Consider the following 19,743-nt stretch of genomic DNA (forward strand, 5'->3'; position numbering starts at 1 on the left):
TGGTCCATGACAAGAACTATATCCTAAGGGCGGCAGAGTGGAGCTAGAAAGAGCATAGATTCCTAATAACATCACAGTTCCTCCACACCAGCCTTAGACTGCTTACATCCAGACTTCGTTTACACAGAGAGAAATACGTATCTGTTTGAGTTGCTATTATTTTGGATTTTTCCAAATTATTTCATTATATTAGATGCAGATGAACTAATGTAAACATTGATACACTAAATCATTATGCAATACTGTCTCTTTCAGTTCTTCATCAGCATCCTAGAAACTAGATGAGATATTTCATATCATATATTCACCAAATATTCCACATACATCTACTACTCAACAGGCACTGTGCTAGGTACTGGGAACAAAGATAAACAACTTATAGTAGTAACCCTAGGAGAGTTTATAACTATAACCCACAGGGGACATGGAAAGAAGTAACATCTCAGAGTATTTATAATTAATGCTACAGTTAATGTATATAGTCTGTTGCTATGGGAACACAGGAAGGCTACCTAGCAGTCTAGTCTGTATTTACCTAGTACAATCCTATCCATCCCGTCCACCTTGAATACCATTCCTGCCGAGAAATCTTTCCTGATTCCATGTTTTCAGCTGAAATTAGTTTCTCTTTTCTTTGAGCCCCCATAGTATACTGTTTGTACCTCTCCTCTATTTATACACAAATAAGCACCTGAAAAGACTGTCTTTCCTATTAAACTATAAGCTTCCTAATGTCAAAAACTTTTCTTTATTCTCAATATTCGTCACACAGCTCACCATAAATGCTCAAAAATTATTCAGATAAATAAGATTAACCTAAAATACCAGTCTTTAATGCTAACTATATGCTATAGCTTGTACACATTAAAATGAATGTTTCCTCTAATACTCTATTGAAGTTAAAAGCAGATTTCTTTGCTACCTGACCAAAAACTAGTTAAACACATCTGAAGTGAGTTTAAGATATAGTTAAATGTTCAACAAGAATATGGTTATCTGGCCTACATTATGGATTGAGCCTTTAGCATATCTGAAGGATTTTATTTTTTTAATTCTTCATTCATTTTGTGACATATGAAAAGGACATTAATATTAATATTCTCTGATGCCCTGTTGGCTTGATCTATAACAGTGATACACACACAAACACATAAACACACACACCCCCAAAACAAAAACAAAACACACATACAAAGGATTTAAGTCTGCCAGGGCCAGAATTCTGTGTTTCCTACCCCATTCTCATCTCTACCCCACATATCAGGACCAAAGCTTTTGTTCCACCTATTCCTTGTATATATTCTGCCCCCTCTCTTCTGACAGTCCACGAGCATCTGTGCTCCTTCCTGCCACACAAGTTTAGACTGTGGCTCTGGATATTAAAAGAACCAACTGGGACAGGAATATGAAACTGAGCTGGTCATCTCAGACTGAACTGTAAGTTCAAGCAGAAGACACAATGAGCACTGACACAGATCCACCTTTGGCTTCTCAGTCTTGGGTCAGATGCAAGGGAGGAGAAGTGGGTACACCAACGAATAGACAGGGCAACTTCTATATTGTGGGCTGTAGTCAAGAAAAGCTGATGTCACACGCACACAGTCCTTTATTCTCAGAGGGGTTTAAGAATAATAAGACTAAAAAAAAGAATAGTAAGACTACTGCATCAGCAACCTTACCCTGAAAAGCAATAATCTAATAGTACATAATGCCCAGTAACCCATTCTATTTTGATCGAGAGGTCAGGGAAGAGAAAAAGAAGGCACTGGATTCTTGGGAGAGAGAGAAGGAAAAGCTTGGACCTTTTCTCAAGAGTCAGCTATTAAGACTCCCAGGTAAGCTCTGCCACTTTCCAACTGTATGACCCTGGGCAAGTTACGTGATCTCCCTATGCTTCAGTTTCCTTCCTCTTTAAAATAGAGATTATAAAATGTACTTTGGGGCACCTTGGTGGCACAGTTGGTTAAGCATCCGACTCTCGGTTTAGGCTCAAGTCATGATGGTAAAGATGCATTGGTTCTGTGCTCAGTGCAGAGTCGGCTTGAGATTCTCTCTCTCTCTGCCGCTCCTGCTCGTGCTTGCACACATGCTCTCTCTCTCTCAAATAAATAAATCTTTTTAAAAAATAAATAAAGTGGACCTCTAGGATTGTTATGAGAATCAAATTAATATGTATAAAGAGCTTAGAACAGTGCCTACCACATAAGTAGTAATATAATAAGTGCCAGCTCTTAATCGGTTCTGGCTCCCAGACACCAACCGTGATAAGTCATCTTGATAGCATGCACCCTTAACTCTGTGGTCTTCCTCCCCAAAACCACTAACTCTAGTCTAATCATGAGATGAACACAAGACGAATCCCAATAAAAGGACATTCTACAAAATACCTGACAAATCCCAGAGATTTTGATTTACCTGGCGTGGATAGGGCCAATCAGAGGTATTTTCTAAAGAACTGCCCTCCACAGATGATTCAGAAATGTGGTTCCAAGGTAAGAAACACGCTGTTCACTTTGCTGACCTCACCTCTTACTCCTCCTTCACTCCCCTCTGCTTCATAATGACCTTTTTATTGTCCCTCCAATACCCCGAGCGCACCTCTACCTTAGAACTTTGCATTCACTATTCTTTCTACCTTAACCACTCTTCTCCCAGAATTTTTCTTAATTTTAGATTATAAGGTATAATTTTAATAATGAAGATTATACAAAGAGTCCATGCTTTAACAGGACACAGTGAAACAGCTTTTCCCATGTTCAACCCTGCAGAAGCCCTCCAGGACCTCCCCACAAGCTCATACTCCCTCCACAGGGTAGTATTTTTACCTGTGCTAACAGAACATTAAAACAGCGAGAATTATGATATTCTTCTCACTTCAAGAGCCAACAATCCCTTTATGAAAAGTTGTAGGAACCAAAGCAATCGTCTCTGCTACAAATCACTGAACTTTGCGCAAGCAGTATTCAATTGGTAACACAAAAGAAGGGTTTTCCTAGATCTTTACTAGATCTCATAAATTCAGGTCTCTGCCCACATGTCATATGCTCAGAGATGCTTTCCATGACTACCTCACCAAAATGTAACCCTCTGCTGCCATGCCACTCACTCCTTCACCAGGGCATGCTGATTTCATAGCACATACTACCATCCCAAATTAACTCTCTTTCTCCCCAGCTAGAGGGAAAACTCCATGAAAGCTAGGGCCCTGTCTGTCCTCGTCACTGTATTAACTCCAAGACTTACTACAGGTTAAGTAAGTACATTCTGAAGGGTAGACTCAGATGGGCAATCCCAGAACTGTAGGCCTCTCTCAGAAATTTTCCATAGAACCACATGGGGCTGCTCTGACAGGAAGCCATTCCCTTTAAAGACCTTAGTCTTAGTTTGTCTTATTCTAAACAAATAAATAAGATACTGCAACATTCTGTAGCCAGGGCTTCATGGTTTTATTAGAAGATAACCCAAACCTTTCAAACAATTAAAAATAATATAATTAGATGTTTTTGGCAGACCTTCAACCTTCTGCCTCCCTACCAGAGCTGCTTCTTATGAGCTGACTAAAGAGCCTGAGTCATGAACCATGATGGGATAGAGCAGTGACATACCTCCATTTCTAGCCCTCCTAGAGCCACAGCTGTTCTGAGCATATGCCTATATCCTTCGAACCACCCTGCTCCTAGTGCTCCCTCACCGGCTCTTCTCTGCAGTTGTTCCCAACGCCACTTAACCAAACATTCTGCTCCCCAAATACTCATCTTAAAGGCACACTCCAGGGCAAAGGGTGTGGCTTCAAACCCTTTGGATCTGTACATAATAAAGCCATGTTAAGAACTCCACAGATGCTCATAAGCATCTGCTGAACTCTGCTTACTACTTGTCCTTTAGCCATTTTATAACTCTACCTTTCCTTCAGTGATCCTACAGTGCACTAGACACGTACTTTTCAAGTCACAGGACACACCCATTAATAGGCAATATAATTACTTTAGTGTGAGAATCCAGAATTTTTTTGAACAGAATAGAACAATAACAGAAAACATCCTATCTGGTAAGGCATACAGTGTTCCATTTGAGTTATTTAAAAGTGTGTGTGTGTGTGTGTGTGTGTGTGTAAACAAGGTTACAATGTAAAATATACTTCCCCTATTGTAGGTTATGTTCAATTTTTTAAACTACTGGCCTAGAGTTCTGAGAACATCTAATTGCACTTTTATTGTTCAACAAAAATGACTCATTAACGTAGCTATGAATGCAAATCCCCTTGACAATATAAGAATTTTCATATGAATAAATCCATAAGCCAGATCAAGTTCCTTTGTCAGACCCAATGACCCATTTTCAGAGCCAGAAATTATGGTAAGAAAAACCTACATATCTGGATGAGAGGTTATAAATCAGATGAGAGATCATAATTTGGGCTGTGTAACTATATTTCTATGATAAAGCTGGAACACATGCGCAATTCAAATCTGGACCCACAAAAATCCTTTGGAGACAGAAACTTCAGGCCCCTCTTGCCATACAGTCTCACCTTGGTTCTCTGCCTATTCTGAAGTTTGCTTTATCCTAAGTGTCAGCAACCCTTCGCAACAATCTGGCCTTCCTCCACCAATACCAGCCACTCACAGCCTGGTTAGGCTTGAAGCTATCAGAACATGTATGTTTAACCAGACTCTTCATATTAATAATAAAAACAGCAGCTAACATTTACTGAGAACTTATAACGTGTTAAGCATTGTTAAAGTGTCTTATCACAAACTAAACCATTTTATTCACATGAAAATCCTGTTTTATTTCATAACTTCATACCCATTTTAGAGATATGGAAATAAGACCAAACTGTTACATAGCTTGCCCAATGTCAAAAAGCAAGTGGCAGAGCTAGGATACTTTCTGTTCCTCTCTAATCCTACACTGTTTCATTTTTTCTTTATAACATTCACTACATGTTTATTTGCTAATTGGTTTTTCTCTATTTCCTTCTAATATAATGTAAGCTCCAAGAGAATCAGGACTTTCTCCATTCTGCTCACTGCTATATCCCCAATGCTTAGAAGCTCCTGCCCTCGGCCAATACTCCATAAATACTGGCTGTATGAATGCAGTGTAACAAAGACCCTGTTCCCTCACCATCATCATGCTGTGCTACTTCCAATATTCCAAGAGCCTTACTCTCTTCCAATAAGCAAATGTACACTGGCCTCAAAACATTTGAAACCAGAGTGAACTGAAACTAATTAAAGCTGCAACCAAGCTCTGATCAAGCTCAAATCTTTACTGGATCAAAATAATCAGCCCCTCATCCTAGCTGCCTAGTAGAGTAAATGGCATACCACTTCTGAGGGGGAGAAAAGAAAATACTACTCTAGTGTCTATAGTTCTTTTAAACACAACGTCTAGTATTGGATGAAAAATGATGAGATATGAGAAGAATTATGAAAATATAAAATCAGACCCCAAAAGATTCAAAGAAACAGAGCTTTAAAAAATAACCAAATAAGCATCCTAGAGTTGAAAAACACATTATCATTAATTAAGAATTTAACAAATGACATACAATGGAGTATTTGTAGCTGTCAAAAAAAAAAAAAGATAAATAAATAGACATATCTATGGAGTGATTTCCAAGACATACTGCTAAGTTAAAAAAGCAAAGCAAAAAAGAGAATTTATATCGCCCAAAACCCCATTAATTCCAATTTCACCATGAGAAAATCATCAGACAAATCCAAACTAAGAGACATTCTACACAACACCTGACTAGCACTCCTCCAAACTATCAAGTTCATCAAAAGCAAAAAAAAAATGTAATGTGACCACAGGATCCTGGTAATTAAAGGAAACACTGGTGAAATTCTAATAATGTCCACAGTTTAGTTAGCAATACTGTTCCAATGTTAACATAAGAGTACGGGAGGGACGCCTGGGTGGCTCAGTTAGTTGAGCGGCTACCTTCAGCTCAGGTCATGATCTCAGGGTCCTGAGATCAAGCCCCATATTGGGCTCCAGCTCAGTGGGGAGTCTGCTTCTCCCTCTCCCTCTGCTGCTCCCCCTTCTTGTGCTCTCTCTCAAAATAAATAAATTAAAAAAAAAAAAAGAGTATGGGAAGCGGCTCTCGATCTGAGGACATTTACTGATCTGCAAGAAATTGGGCTGTGCATTTGATAGGGGTTACAAAGTAAGGTGGAAGAGGAGAAGGTAAGAGAAAGCAAAGCTGGGGCATGCTCAGAGTGAGACACTTAGTGTTTTTTAATTTGTCTTTTAAGTAATGTCTACACCCAATGTAGGGCTCAAACTCACAACCTTAAGAGTCAGATGTGGGGCGCCTGGGTGGCTCAGTCGTTAAGCGTCTGCCTTCGGCTCAGGTCATGATCCCAGGGTCCTGGGATCGAGACCCGCATCAGGCTCCCTGCCCCACGGTAAGCCTGCTTCTCCCCCTCTCGCCCCCCCTGCTTGTGTTCCTGCTCTCGCGCTCTCTCTCTCTGTCAAATAAATAAATAAAAGAGTCAGATATTCTACCAACTGAGCCGGCCAGGTGCCCCAGGGTGAGACATTTAAAAGAGCCCTTTCCACACAGACTTCGGATGCTCTCACCCCTGCCAAAGAGTAAAATCCTAGAGTAAAAACAAACTAAACTTGCCACTATCTCACCCTCTGAAGGGGACTGTGGGAGTGTTGCCTTGGAGCTGAACAGAAGGAGGGGAGGAGCTGCAGGGCTGGATGAAAATGAAATCTTTAAGAAGTTGTAAACTTAGGCAGGTACCTCCTGAAAATCTGATCCAAGAAATCTCAAGCAATTCATTTAGTTTAAGGGGGTTCTAAACAAATTGTACTCTCAGGCCTTAGCACAAGCAAAGTCAATCCTCTTTCGAAGAATACAGCTTCATGCCAAGGCTTAGGAAATCCCCACAAATAATTTTCAAAGGCAATGAAGAGTTGTGCAAACATAACACAAAAGGAAATAAAGAAACATGAAAAATACCATCAAAAACAACAGCAGAAGAGATCTATAACGTCTCCACATACTGGAATTACCAAAAACAGATTATGACCAACATGCTTACTGTTCCCACAAGAATAAAGAGGATAGCTACAGTATGAAGAAAGATAGAGGATATGATTCACAAATTTATACTAGTACGTTTGAAAAGTTAAACAAAATGGACAAACTTCTGGGAAAATGTAACTTATCAAAACTGACCTAAGGAAAAATAGACAACTTGGACAGACCTATGACCATTAAAGAAACTGAATTCATAATCAAAAATAGAAAACAAAGTAACAAAATTCTCTCTTTCTCTTTTCAGGTCCAGACAGCTTCCATGGTCAGTTCTACCAATCATTCTAGGAAGAAACATACCAATCTTAAGCAAACACTTCCAGAGCATTAAAAGAGAGAAACTATGTGAGAAGCAATACACTGTGACTCATACTACGAAGCCAACATAACCTGGATAGCAGAATCCCAGTACAAAGAAGAAAATTTACAAGCTAATTTCTCCCATAAATACAAATGAAAAAAATCCTAAATTATTAATAAACCAAATTTAAAAACATGAAGATACTTCACCATGACCAAGTTGCATTTATCCCAGAAATGCAAAGTTGCTTTAATTGTAAAATACAATGACATGAAGGGATGAAAATAAGACCATATTTATGCACACCCATCTTTCTGTGTACAAATAGAAGAAGAAACATTTGAAAGATGTGCAAAAAACTAAGAAAAGTGGTCACCAATAGTTGCTGGGGAAGAAACCAGGTGAAAAGGACAAAGGTGAACTAGAGACTTTTGAGGCATGTGAACATATTACTGATTTTTAAATTTAAAAAATCAATTAACATAACTTACCACATTAACCTAGTAAAATCAGATGAACACCCCAATAGATGCAGGAAAACCACCTGACAAAATTCAGTAGCCACTGAATATTAAGAAAAACTCTTGGGGCGCCTGGGCGGCTCAGTCAGTTAAGCTGCTGCCTTCGGCTCAGGTCATGATCCTGGGGTCCTGGGATCGAGCCCCGCATCGGGCTCCCTGCTCAGCGGACAGCCTGCTTCTCCCTTTCCCTCTGCCTGCCGCTCTGCCTACTTGTGCTCTCTATCTCTCTGTCAAATAAATAAATAAAAAATATCTAAAAAAAAAAAGAAAAACTCTTAAGCTAGGATTAAAAGGGAATTTTCCTAATCTGATGAAATATATCTGTGAAAAAAACCAAACTACTATCACACTTATATGTGAAATGTAAATTATTCATCAATTAGAACAAGACCAGAATACCCACTATCACTTCTATTCAACATTATATTGAAGGTCCTAACTAAAGTATTAGGGCAAGGAAAAAAAACAACACATATAAGGACTGGAAAGAAACAAAAACTGTCCCTCTCTGCAGATAATATGGTCATGTACATAGAATTAATCTACACATTAATTATTAGAATATTTATGAGAATTTAGCAGACATCTTAACATAAAAATCAATACATAAAAGTTAATCATATTCCTATATACAATTAGAAAACAAAAATTTTAAAATTTTGTACAATACTGTAGAATTTTAAGTATCCAGCAATAAATGTCAAAATGATATACAAGATTTTTCAGAAAAAAAATTTTAAAACTTTATCATGAGGGCAATTTAGACCTAAATATATGAGAAGACTTTATCTTGGAATGCTGTTAATTCTCTATATATTGGTTTATAAACTCAATACAATACAAAAAACGTTCTGCAGGCTTTCTTAACACAACTTTATAGTATGCTTCTAAGAAATGTAAAAGGCCAAGACTTTCTAGAAGAACAAAGTGGAAGAACTTGCTCTACCAGATACTAAGACATGTTACAAAGCTATGGTAACTAAGAAAACATGTTTTTCACACAGAGATACACTAACAGGTCAATGGTAGAGAACAGAAGACCCAAGAAACATATTCACAGGCATATGGACAGGTGGCACAGCAGATCCATGTAGAAAAGACAGGCTTTTCAATAAATGCTGCTAGAGCAACTGGCTACCTGCAAGAGGAAAAAATGAAATTGAGCCCCTATTTCCACTATGGGAAAAGCAATCCTAAGTGGAACAAGACACAAAAAGCACTAACAATAAAGGCAATTATTGATAAATTCTACTATATTAAAATGAAGAGCTTCTACTCAAGGCACAGTTTTAAAAAACAGACTAGAAGATATCTGCAACCCACAGAAACAACAAAGAAGTCCGAATACATTTCCATAAATTAATGAGAAAAAGACAACCTAACAGAAAAATGAACAAAAAAACCTCAATGGGGCACTTCACAAAAGGAGAGAGATAAAAGATACACAAAGTCCTCAGTAACTAGAGGAATGCAAATTTAAACCACAAGAAGATACCATACATATCCACAAAATTGACAAAAATTTTAAATTCTCTAATAGCAAGTGCTGGTGATGATACAGAATAACAGGAACTCTCATACACTCTTCAAGGCAATGCAAACTGGTACAACCACTTTGGAAAATAGTTGGCAAAATCTGGTGCTATTTAAGATATGCACAGTCTGTGACCCAACAATCTCATCCTAGGGTTACATTCCATTTAAATATATGTAGATGTTCACCAGGAGACATGAACAAGAATGTCTATACCAACATTGTTTATAATAAGCGGAAACCTCAGAATCTGGAAATCGAATGTTCATCACTGATAGAAGAGATAACTTGTGGCATAGTCATAAAATGGAATTCTACACAACAATGAAAATGAACAAACCACAGCTTCACTGGATGAATCTCACAAACACAATGCTAAAAAAATGAAGCAAAACCCAAAAGAATGCACAATATGACATCAACTGTGTCAAGCTCAAGTAAGTTTAGGAATGCATATATATGTGATAAACTATAAAGATAAGCAAGGAAATATCACCACAGAAGTCCAGAAAATGGTTACCTATAGGGAAGGGAAATGGTTATAATTGGAAAGGGCATAGGTCTTCAATATTGCTACTAATATTCTTTGTCTTAATCTGGGTAGAGGGTACATCAGAATTTGCTTTATAATTTTTTGTTAGACTGTGCAAACGTTTTTATATACTTTGTGTATTTTACAATAAAAAAAAAGGAAAATCTCAATACAGGAAATTTTCATTAACAAAGTATTTGTTATCCCAGTGCCAGTAATTGCAAGGTTACTTAGGGAAACAAAAATCGTCGTAACATGACAACATTCACTAATGAACTGGTCACTCTGCTCGAACTTTCCTCCCTGGTTAACTCCAGCAATTTCTCTGACTATAAAGATCCACAATATAAGTAAAAGGCAAATCATGTAAAAATTTGTTGGCCCAAAAAAGATTTATTAATGTCTACGACTTTCCAAACACTGTTCTAGGGGATCAGCAAGGTCCAAGATAGATAAAGGTCCTGCCCTCCTGCCAAAGATGGAGGACACAGGAACTCCCATTCCAAGTTTGTTTCCAACCTCTCATCCTCCTTTCCAAATAATTGTCACACATGAAGAACCTGAATGAAATTGGCGGCACATATGACCTTAATACAGAAACCGCCGCTTGTCAGGGGGTCTCTTCACTACAGAGGAACCATCTGCTTGGGTTCATCTGGCTGAAGCACGGTTTCCCATATTCTCAAGTACGCAAAGAGACTGCCTTACCAAGTCAAGGCACTAGTCTCAACAATGGCGGTGCTGTGGCAATTGGCTTAAATGGGGTCAAAACTCCCAATGAATGCTTTAACTGGGATCCAAACACCAGAGGCTTGCAATTTTCCAGAAGCTGTACACTAGGTTTCATGTGTACATATATTTCCCATCGGGTCAGAGTCCAGAACTTTCAACTGATTCTCAAAGTTCAACCAAAAAGAGGGTATAAGCACTGCCCTCACTAAGTTGAACAGACTAGCCTTTTAAGGTCATGGTGAAGGCGAATGTGGCCACAACTAGGCCACCTGAGTTGAAACCCAGGTGTACAGACCTCCAGGCCTATGCTCTGAATGCCCAATACTTACTCTTAGTTCTTCGAAGGCTTCGTCTAGGGTGGAGAGCTGGTGGCCCTGGTGAGTCCCAATGACAGGGCACAGGACACAGATGAGTTGCTTATCTTCCTGGCAATAGGTGCTCAAATCGAGCCCATGGTCCGGACACTTCCTCTTGGCCACTCTCTCCGCTTCCATTTCTATTTCTGGGTCAAATTCACTTTCTGCCTCCGTTTCTCCCTCAGCCTCGGATTCTCCTTCTTGGTTGTCTTCCTCTGCTTCGCTCTCTTGCTCATCCTCCATTTCTTCCTCACTGTCCTCTTCACTCTCATCCTCGCTCTCATCCTCGCTCTCTTCCTCCGTCTCGCTCTCTTCTTCGGATTCACTGTCTTCCTCGGACTCGCTCTCCTCCCCCACCTCGCTCTCTAGGTCCCGCTCATTCTCCACCTTGGCCTCGGCTTCTTCCTTGGCGTCGCCCTGCCCCGGGGCTCCGGCGGTCCAGGCCTGGGCGGCGCCGTGGACGTACTGGGCCAGGTGATGGCTGGGGAACTTCTGCCTGTGCGCCTCGGCGTGGCGGTGGCAGTAGCAGAAGGCGCACTCTCGGCACACTTCCTCGGCCCCCGGAGCCTCGTCCGGCTCGCACTCGTCACACGTGCCGTCGTGCGGCAGCTCCTCGAAGGCCGCGCCCACTCCGGAGGCCATGTGGCTGCGGTGACGCGGCCCAGGCCGCTGGGCCTCGGAGCTCGCCGCCTGGCTTCAGCGCGGCCTCCTCCCTACTTCCTCCCCGTCCGGGTCCCGTCCCGGGTACCGGCCGCGCCGGGTCTCAAGGCAGGCTTGGGGCCGCGGCGCCGCTGCCGCCTGCTCCCGCCAGCCCCTGCCCGGCCGAGGAGCCAGGGGCCTTCCCGCCGGCTCGGCAGCTCGGCGCCCGCTGCGCTTCCTCCGGCGGCGCGGGCACTTCCGGCGCGGCGGCCCCGCGCCCCCGTCGGCCCCCGCGCCGCGCACCGCCCTGCTTCGCGCTGCCCCCCGGCGAGATCGCCGCGCCGCTGGCCCTGCCGCCCCGGTTCCGCTTTCCCTTTCCCTGTCAGCGGCCTCTTTTCACTTCCTGAGTCATTTAAAGTGGCAAGGGCCCTTTTCCGCGTTCCCCGAGGGGAGAGGGAGTGGGGGGAAGGGGGCACTCGGCCGCCCCGGAAGGAGAGGGAGGATGGAGGAGGTCTCCCGCTCGCTCCGGAGGCGGGGTCAAATTCTCCCACGGCCCTGGAGGTGTCAACCTGACTTTTCAAGGCCGCTAGGCAGGTGTACGTGTGCATTTCAGTCTCGGTCCTTCCAGTTTGTCGCCGCCCATCCCAGTCCCCACCGCCAGGTGTTCTGCAGGGTGCCAGGACTGAGTGTTTTTTTTTTTTTTACCAGACTGAACCTGATCGCTTGGGATTTTCAGAGGGCCCCGGGAAGGGTTGTGTTTGTTCTCCCAGGCTCAGGGAATTTCAGAGTCAGGCTCTGCAAACAGACATTTTCGATCCAAAGCAATACTACACTTTGTCTGTTTGCAAAGTCTGTTTGCATTCCTGCTTCTTAGGGGCTTGGAATCTCTAGGGTGGCAACCTCTGTGCCTTTTTCTGAGTGCTTGCCTTGGGTTCCTCTGAGATGTCAGGTGAGGTAGGTGGGGAGAGAGGATTTGTCCATTTTCCTTTATGTAAGGAGACCACCTAGATCCAGATTGGGTTCCGAAAGAAATGAAAGGGACTGTTTTTTATTAACCAATACCGAAGTGCCCAGAATCAGGCCAGATCTTTTTGTGGTATTTTAAAAGCTGGTTTTGGAAGATCCACTGTTAAGGGCTCCCAAATCCTGGTACTACAACTTAATTGGCTTTGTGACCATGGAGACGTTAATTGATCATTCTGTTTTCCACTTTTTAAAAAGATATGTAGAGTGGAAATAATGATAATATCTACCTGATGGGGCTCCTTTGTGGATGAAATGTAAAGGTGCCTGTCTTCTGGAAGTATTCACTAGATTTTAACTATTATTATTGGCACAAATTATATTTAGTGCATATAATGACCCTTTGAAGGAAGTTTTAAACATTTTTTAAAAGATGTATTTATTTAAGTAATTTCTACACCACACCCAGCGTCGGGCTCAAACTCACCACCCTGAGATCAAGAGTTGCAGGCTCCATCACTGAGCCAGCCAGGCGCCCCTAAACTTAATTTTTAACACATTGGGCATTTTTGGCTGGCTGCTGGTAGCATAAGCAACCCCTAAATCCACCCCATATCTTTTGTGTTTGTATTTAGGAGCTTTTGTTTTGTATTTAGGAGAGGAAAAGGACATTTTGATCTAGTCCAGGGAGAGGCTGAGGTGTGGTTGAGCAGATGGAGGGGAATGGAGTAGTATCTGTTTTCAACTGATTTCCCTTAGGTAATTTTGAGCTAGCATTTCCCTATGATTTTCCCAAAAATGCTAGGGCATGGGGTGGGACAAAAATCATTTGAAATAATTTTCATTGTCTCCACATATATAATGTATGCTTAATCCGTGTGAGGCTTTTGTCAAAGATTTATGTTTTTGAAATCTTTTGTTTTTTTAACCTCAGAACAATTCTGTAGAATGTTGGGCTGTTGGGCGGGGGGTGGGGTGGAATCAGAAGGTTTGTTTTGTTCCAATTCCATATACATTTCTATTTTCTCCAGTTCATTTCTTTGGGAATTATTTCTATATCTGCATTTGAAACAGGGATTGATGCACCATTCTGGGAAAAAAAAATTCAACAAATGTCAACTCAAATATCAACATTAATATACCTAGTGAATAGTGAGTGTTTCTTGCTTGGTTATTTCCACCACCCCAGGCTTAAAAGGAAATAACAGGTGATACGAACATAATGTTATCACATTTAGAAAATATTTTTTCAATGAAAACAATTTTTTAATGTCTTAAAGAAGATTTTTATGTCCAGGGTGTTTGGTGGGGAGGGACAGATGTCTTTTTGTTGTCATATTGTTGTTGTTGTTTGTTCTTAGTTTTATCTGACAGAAAGTGAAAAGATCGTACTGTGCTGTTCAGTATCTAACACTTCACAATCTTTCTTTGAATCCTCTATGGTAAGATGATCTTAGAGGCAGAAGTTGATGGAACTGTTCAAAAGGGACTTCATAAAATTCTGTCATTGAGGTATGGCAGACTCAGACAGACCTTCTGTACCCCTCTGCACAGAAACCAGAATGGTATGATTCCCCAGGAATCTTTGGGAGCATCCAGAGATAGAAACTTTGTTATATTAATCGATTATTGCATAAAAAATTACCTCAAAAAGTAGCAGCTTAGAGCAATAAACATTTATTATCTCACACAATTTCTGTGAGCCAGGAATATGGGAGTGGCTTAGGTAGGTGGTCTAACTCCGGATCTCTTAAGCGATTTCAGTGAAGATGTTACCTGGGGCTATAGTCACCTAAAGGCTTAACTAGAAAAGTAAGATTTGCTTTCAAGATGGCTCACTTACATGACTATTGGCAGGAAGCCTCACCACTTTCTCTTGGGCTGCTTGAGCGTCCTCATGACTCGGCAGTTGAATTCTCCCAAAGCTAGTGATGATCCAAGAGAGGGCAAGGTAGAAGATACAATGTCTTTTATGGCCTAAGCTCAGAAGTCACACATCATCAGTTCCAACATAGTCTATTAGTTACAGAGATCAGCCCTATTCATTGTGGGAGGATACTACACAAGGGCATGAACATCAAGAGGCAGGGATCTTCAGAACCATCTTTGATGCTGGCTACCATAGTCTGCCCTTTGGTCTCTAATGATTCACATCTCAAATGCAGTATATGTTTATTTCCTCCCAAGATCCCCTAAAATCTCAACCCATTACATCATCAGCTCAAAGTCCAGAATTTTATTATTTAAGTCAGGTGAAGCTGTAGATGAAGCTTCTTGTGTCTTAAATGGACCTCCCAAAGTATAGTTCCTCTTCATCTGAATAATTATGTTCCTGCATCCAACTTACGATGGTGGGGCAGGCTTAGGATAACTGGTACAGACGCTCCTGTTCAAAAAGGAGAAAAGATAGGAGACACACAGGAGTCACTGGTCCATAGTAAACCTGAAATCCAGTTGGACAGGTTAGAAATTCCTTGATTAGGGCTCAGTCCTACTCATGCCAGGAAATGGTTCTCCATGGCTTTTGATTTTACCCTTTGGGCTCTTGATTCCACTCTCTGAGTCATCCTTCCTTTTCTGTGAAAAGTAGCCCATGTTTACAGCTATGTAATTTATCAGTCCACTTCCTGCTAGTAGAATTTAGGGGGTTGAAAGGCTCCTTTTCATTTTGTACTGTCTCTGTCCCCTTTAGTCCACACTAGCAGTGTTTCTCCCAATACAATTCTTTTAAAATTTTGTGGGTCTCCTATGACTGTAATTGAGCCACCACTGCATTGCTCAGAAGCCATACCCACAGATCTCTCTGGGATAAGTGCTTCTCTACTCTGAAGAGTCCCTCTGCAGAAGCTGCTAAGGCACTACACATCAGCTTCTTTGAATTCCTGTTGTTTGTCTGAATGATCCTCTGAATCACTGCTGTGGGTCTTTTTAAGGTCTGAACAAAGGGTTTTATAGCTACGTTCTCAGCTTCATCATTTGACTAGGTGCTTCTTGCAGGATCCTAGAGTTTATTTTTGACTGGAAACCATTTCTTCATTTTAGCAGTATTCCTCATCTAGAGAAGATGAGAATTTTCAAGTGTAGCAAGTTCTGGATTTTTCTTTTTAGTCCTTCTCTAGCTTTTCTCTTTCTTCTCACATTTTGCTGTGATAAGGAAGAAGACATCGGTCAGCACCTTCAACACTCTACCTGGAAATGTACTTAGCTAGAACATTCAATTAATTAGACACATTTTCTACCTTCCACATTCCTACAGGTGACAGTGTTGCTAAACTTCCTGCTCCTACATTACAGGGACCCATTTCCTCCTGTTTTCAATAGCATTTTCTTTATTTCCCCTTACCCCTTCGTCTACAGCTTTCTCAGAAGCCATCAGGATTGTCCTCACAGTTTCTTCAAGACTTTTCAGGCTTTCACTAACACTCTCTCCCAAGTCCTTCCAGCTTCTCCCACTGCCCAGTTCCAAAGCCACTCCAACGTTTTAGGTTTCTGTTACAGAAGCACCTCACTCTTCATAATAAAATATGTATTCATTGTAAACTCGTGTATAATAAATTACCCCAGAACTTTGAATCATCTTGGGGGCTGTCTTACTGGCATTGGTGCTATCTTGCCCTTGTGGTTCGCAGTAGCTGGAAGGCATCTCCAAGATGCTCCTGTGGAGAACATGGCAGCTTGCATTTGATACTGGCCAGGGAGAGCGTGTGGGACTTGTAGAAATAAATGTTGTATCCAAAAAAAAAAAAATGAGGGGTCTGTTAATTTATGTGGGTGATAGCTCTTCAATTATTAGACTCTATACACATGTGGAAACTTATTTGCAGAGAGGCAAAGAAACTTGGTAAACGCTACCCAACCCAAAGGTGGCCTAGTTGGGATTCAAACTCAGCTATATCTGACTCCATCTTACCATATTCACCTGTGGTATAAGTAGGTGACAACCATTGCCCAGTAACCTTACCTGGCTTTCCCTTCCAGCTGTGAAATCAGGTTCTATCCCCTTTATCTGTTCCGAAGAGATGAGCTGGGTTTAGAAGATTCATAACATAGTACATTTAATTTCAGAAAAAAAGTCTAGAAATTGAAAGAGAACGGCATGGAATTTCTAAGTTCACTGCTTCAGGGAAGGTATTTGCACCCCCTCAGCTGGTCCCATTCTTACGTAATTAGACTATCACTTCAGTGACTGATTGCATTCCCCCTGCCCCAGGCCCCTGAGATCACCTAAATCTCATCTCATGCTGTTATCATGTTAGCCAACATCTTATCTTATTAAAGTCAGTGCAGTGAAATATGATATCCCCTGGCCAATCCCAACCCTGCCGAAATATAAAGAAGAAAGCCTCTAAGGCTGGGCCTCTTTCTGTTCCTCAAAAGCCTATTGAAGTTGAATGCCAAAATGATGCCTTGGCCCGCCACTCTTTTGAACGTTTTCATTTCATCCAGTTCTGACAAGTGAATGGTTCACTGCTTATTAATATTGTAATGCCCTAAATACCCCTATCCCTTAAAAAAATAAGGTATGTGTAAGGACAACCCCAGATTAGCTTTGATGGAGCTATTTTAATTACTTCATTTAGTATTTTACTTGCTTCATAGCATTAAATAACTCCTATAGCCACAATAAATAATAAAAATACCTCATTTTCATAATCACCATTTCATTCAGCCCCGGAATTCAAGATTCCTTCGATACTTGTTTTAGTTTTCTTACGATACTTCCTGCAAAGTCCCTGATAGTGGATGCCCCCATTTTAACATGTGGGAACTAAATGCCAAGAGAGCTATTTGAAAAAACATCCAGTCACAAGAAACAAAATGAAGCAATTTTTTTTTAAATGGTGCATAAGAAGTATGCTGCTTAAAGCAATACATGTGAAAACTAAAAAAAAAAAAAAAAAGAACATCCAGTCAATTGTGAGTTAATCTCTAACTTCCTCCCTGGTCTTCAAGCCAGCTCCCTAACCCCCGGATGATGCTAATTCTTTTTTTTTGGCAAAATTATGTTTTCAAACTTCTCTCCTTGGAAATGTTTTCGTAGGGGTGGTCTTGGCTTTTATCTGAGTGGGCTTCAGGGAATGAGAGCAAACAATCACTGTAAGAGCAGTACTCTTTGGGAGTGAGAAAAATCTCGAAATTTGCCTTCCATTTATTCCAGTTGGAAAAGCAAACACCTATGGACAGGAACTAATTAAAGACTTTGTGTTTCAGCAGTTAGTGCACTACACTTGTAAATCAGGGATTATGAGGGGGAATCTCCCCAGGCTTGTTCTATCCATTTATTTATTTATTTTGGAACTCAGGTGCAGATGGACTACTTAATCATGCTACACAGATGCACAACCCACCTTTAGTCCGTGCGAGGGAGCTTTCTGATTTCATTTCACTTCGTTTTAACTTCATTTTATTTTCCCTTTATCGTCCATTCCCCCAACTTCTTCTAACAGAAACTCTCTCTTAATGTGTTTGATAAATGTCCTTGAAAATGTAGATATCTTTAAAAACGAATCCGTTCTGTTTACGTGTTAAACTTTATATAAATAGGACACTCGAGAATTCTTTCTTCCTTTCTCTTTCTTTCCTACTTTCTCTTTCCTTCTTTCTTCCTTCCTTCCTTCCTCTCTTTCTCTCTTTCTTTCTTTCTTTCCCCAATGCTGTGATTGTTAAAACCTTGGATATCCGCTCTTTGACATTTGGTATTACCTGAATTTCTAATGTGTTTCTATTTAGTGGGTATAAAGTGATAACTCATTGTGGTATTGTATGTGCATTTTGGGGGTTGCTAATAAAGATGAATAGCTCTTTATACTCTTGTTATGTGGTGTCAAATGACAAAACAAAAACAATTTAGTAGTGAGTTTGATGTTCTTTATTCAAATAGAGTTCTTTATTCAAGGGAAAGCAATCCATGGATTGGGTGAGTACAGTGCCTCATAAGCAGATTTTGGGCAACAGGAAGTTATACAGAGCATTAGAAGCAATAATGCAGAAACAGGGCATGATTGGCTTGCATTACATATCTGGTCTTATTTAGAAAAATCAAGGAACAGGAAATAAGTAGAGAACCCAGAGTTGGATTGGTGTTTGCGGATTGGCTGACTGGATATATTCTGTTTCTGGTCACGTGGAGCAGTCACAGGAACATAAAAGTTTGCAAACATGGCCTCCTGGGCAGAGTGGCTCCCTTTTTGGGCCGAAAAACTTCTTCTTTTTTTTTTTTTAAGATTTTATTTATTTATTTGACAGAGAGGGACACAGCAAGAGAAGAACACAAGCAGGGGGAGTGGGAGAGGGAGAAGCAGGCTTCCCGCTGAGCAGGAAGCCCGATGCGGGGCTCGATCCCAGGACCCTGAGATCATGACCTGAGCTGAAGGCAGACGCTTAACAACTGAGCCACCCAGGTGCCCCCTAAAAACTTATTTCAACAATAAATAACCTATTTTTAGCTTTTACCTATTTTTGATTAAGTTATCTGCCATTTTCTTATTGTTTTGCAGGATTTTCTTGTACCTTCCAGATATTAACCCCCGTCGGTTTTAGACATTGCAAATATCTTCTGATCTGTCACCCGTCTATTAACACTATCTATAGCAGTGTCCTTTTCAAATAGAGATCTGATGTTTTGATGGAGTCAGATCCATCTTGTTTAAGAAGTCCTGCTCTGCCCCAAGAACATACAACTTCTTCTTTCATCTTTCCATGTTTTCACTTTTCACAGTGAGGCCCACCTGGAGGGCACCTTTATATACAGTTTGGGGTAGTGATCCAACTTTATTTTAGTCCCTAGAGTGAGACAGTTTTCTCAATATCCTGATTCAATTTCTAGGCCTAACCAGGAATGAAGAAATTTCTATTTGGGGAGGTGCCACAATGAAGTGACTAAGAGTAGAGGGTGATGGGCAGGTAGCAGGTGACTTATTCCCCCTAAATATGCTCCTTAAAAGTGGTATCTTTCCACAAAAGTTTTTTTGAATTTTTAAAAATTTTTACTTATTTTTTTTTAAGAGAGAGAGAAAGAAAGAGTGTGAACAGGGAGGGGCAGAGGGAGAAGGAGAGAGATAATCTTAAGCAGGCTCCATGCTTAGCACAGAGCCTGACATGGGGC

The 19,743-nt window shown here is 40.9% G+C and overlaps 1 protein-coding gene across 4 annotated transcripts in view; it reads right to left on the reverse strand.

Moving 5' to 3' along the window:
• Window positions 1-11,948, reverse strand: part of TRIM44 (tripartite motif containing 44) — a 110,043-nt gene extending 98,095 nt beyond the window's left edge. The window contains exon 1 of one of the 4 annotated variants that reach the window (XM_081798308.1): window positions 11,010-11,948. In XM_081798308.1, the coding sequence (XP_081654434.1) occupies window positions 11,010-11,678 (669 nt within the window). In that variant the 5' untranslated portion in view covers window positions 11,679-11,948. The remainder of the gene's footprint in view (window positions 1-11,009) is intronic. The other 3 variants (XM_081798309.1, XM_081798310.1, XM_081798312.1) reach the window with 3 other exon arrangements.
• Between the last annotated feature and the right edge of the window lie 7,795 nt (window positions 11,949-19,743).

This window comes from Leptonychotes weddellii, chromosome 11 (assembly GCF_054177405.1).
Source record: "Leptonychotes weddellii isolate Sample4059 chromosome 11, ASM5417740v2, whole genome shotgun sequence".
Taxonomy (NCBI): domain Eukaryota; kingdom Metazoa; phylum Chordata; class Mammalia; order Carnivora; family Phocidae; genus Leptonychotes; species Leptonychotes weddellii.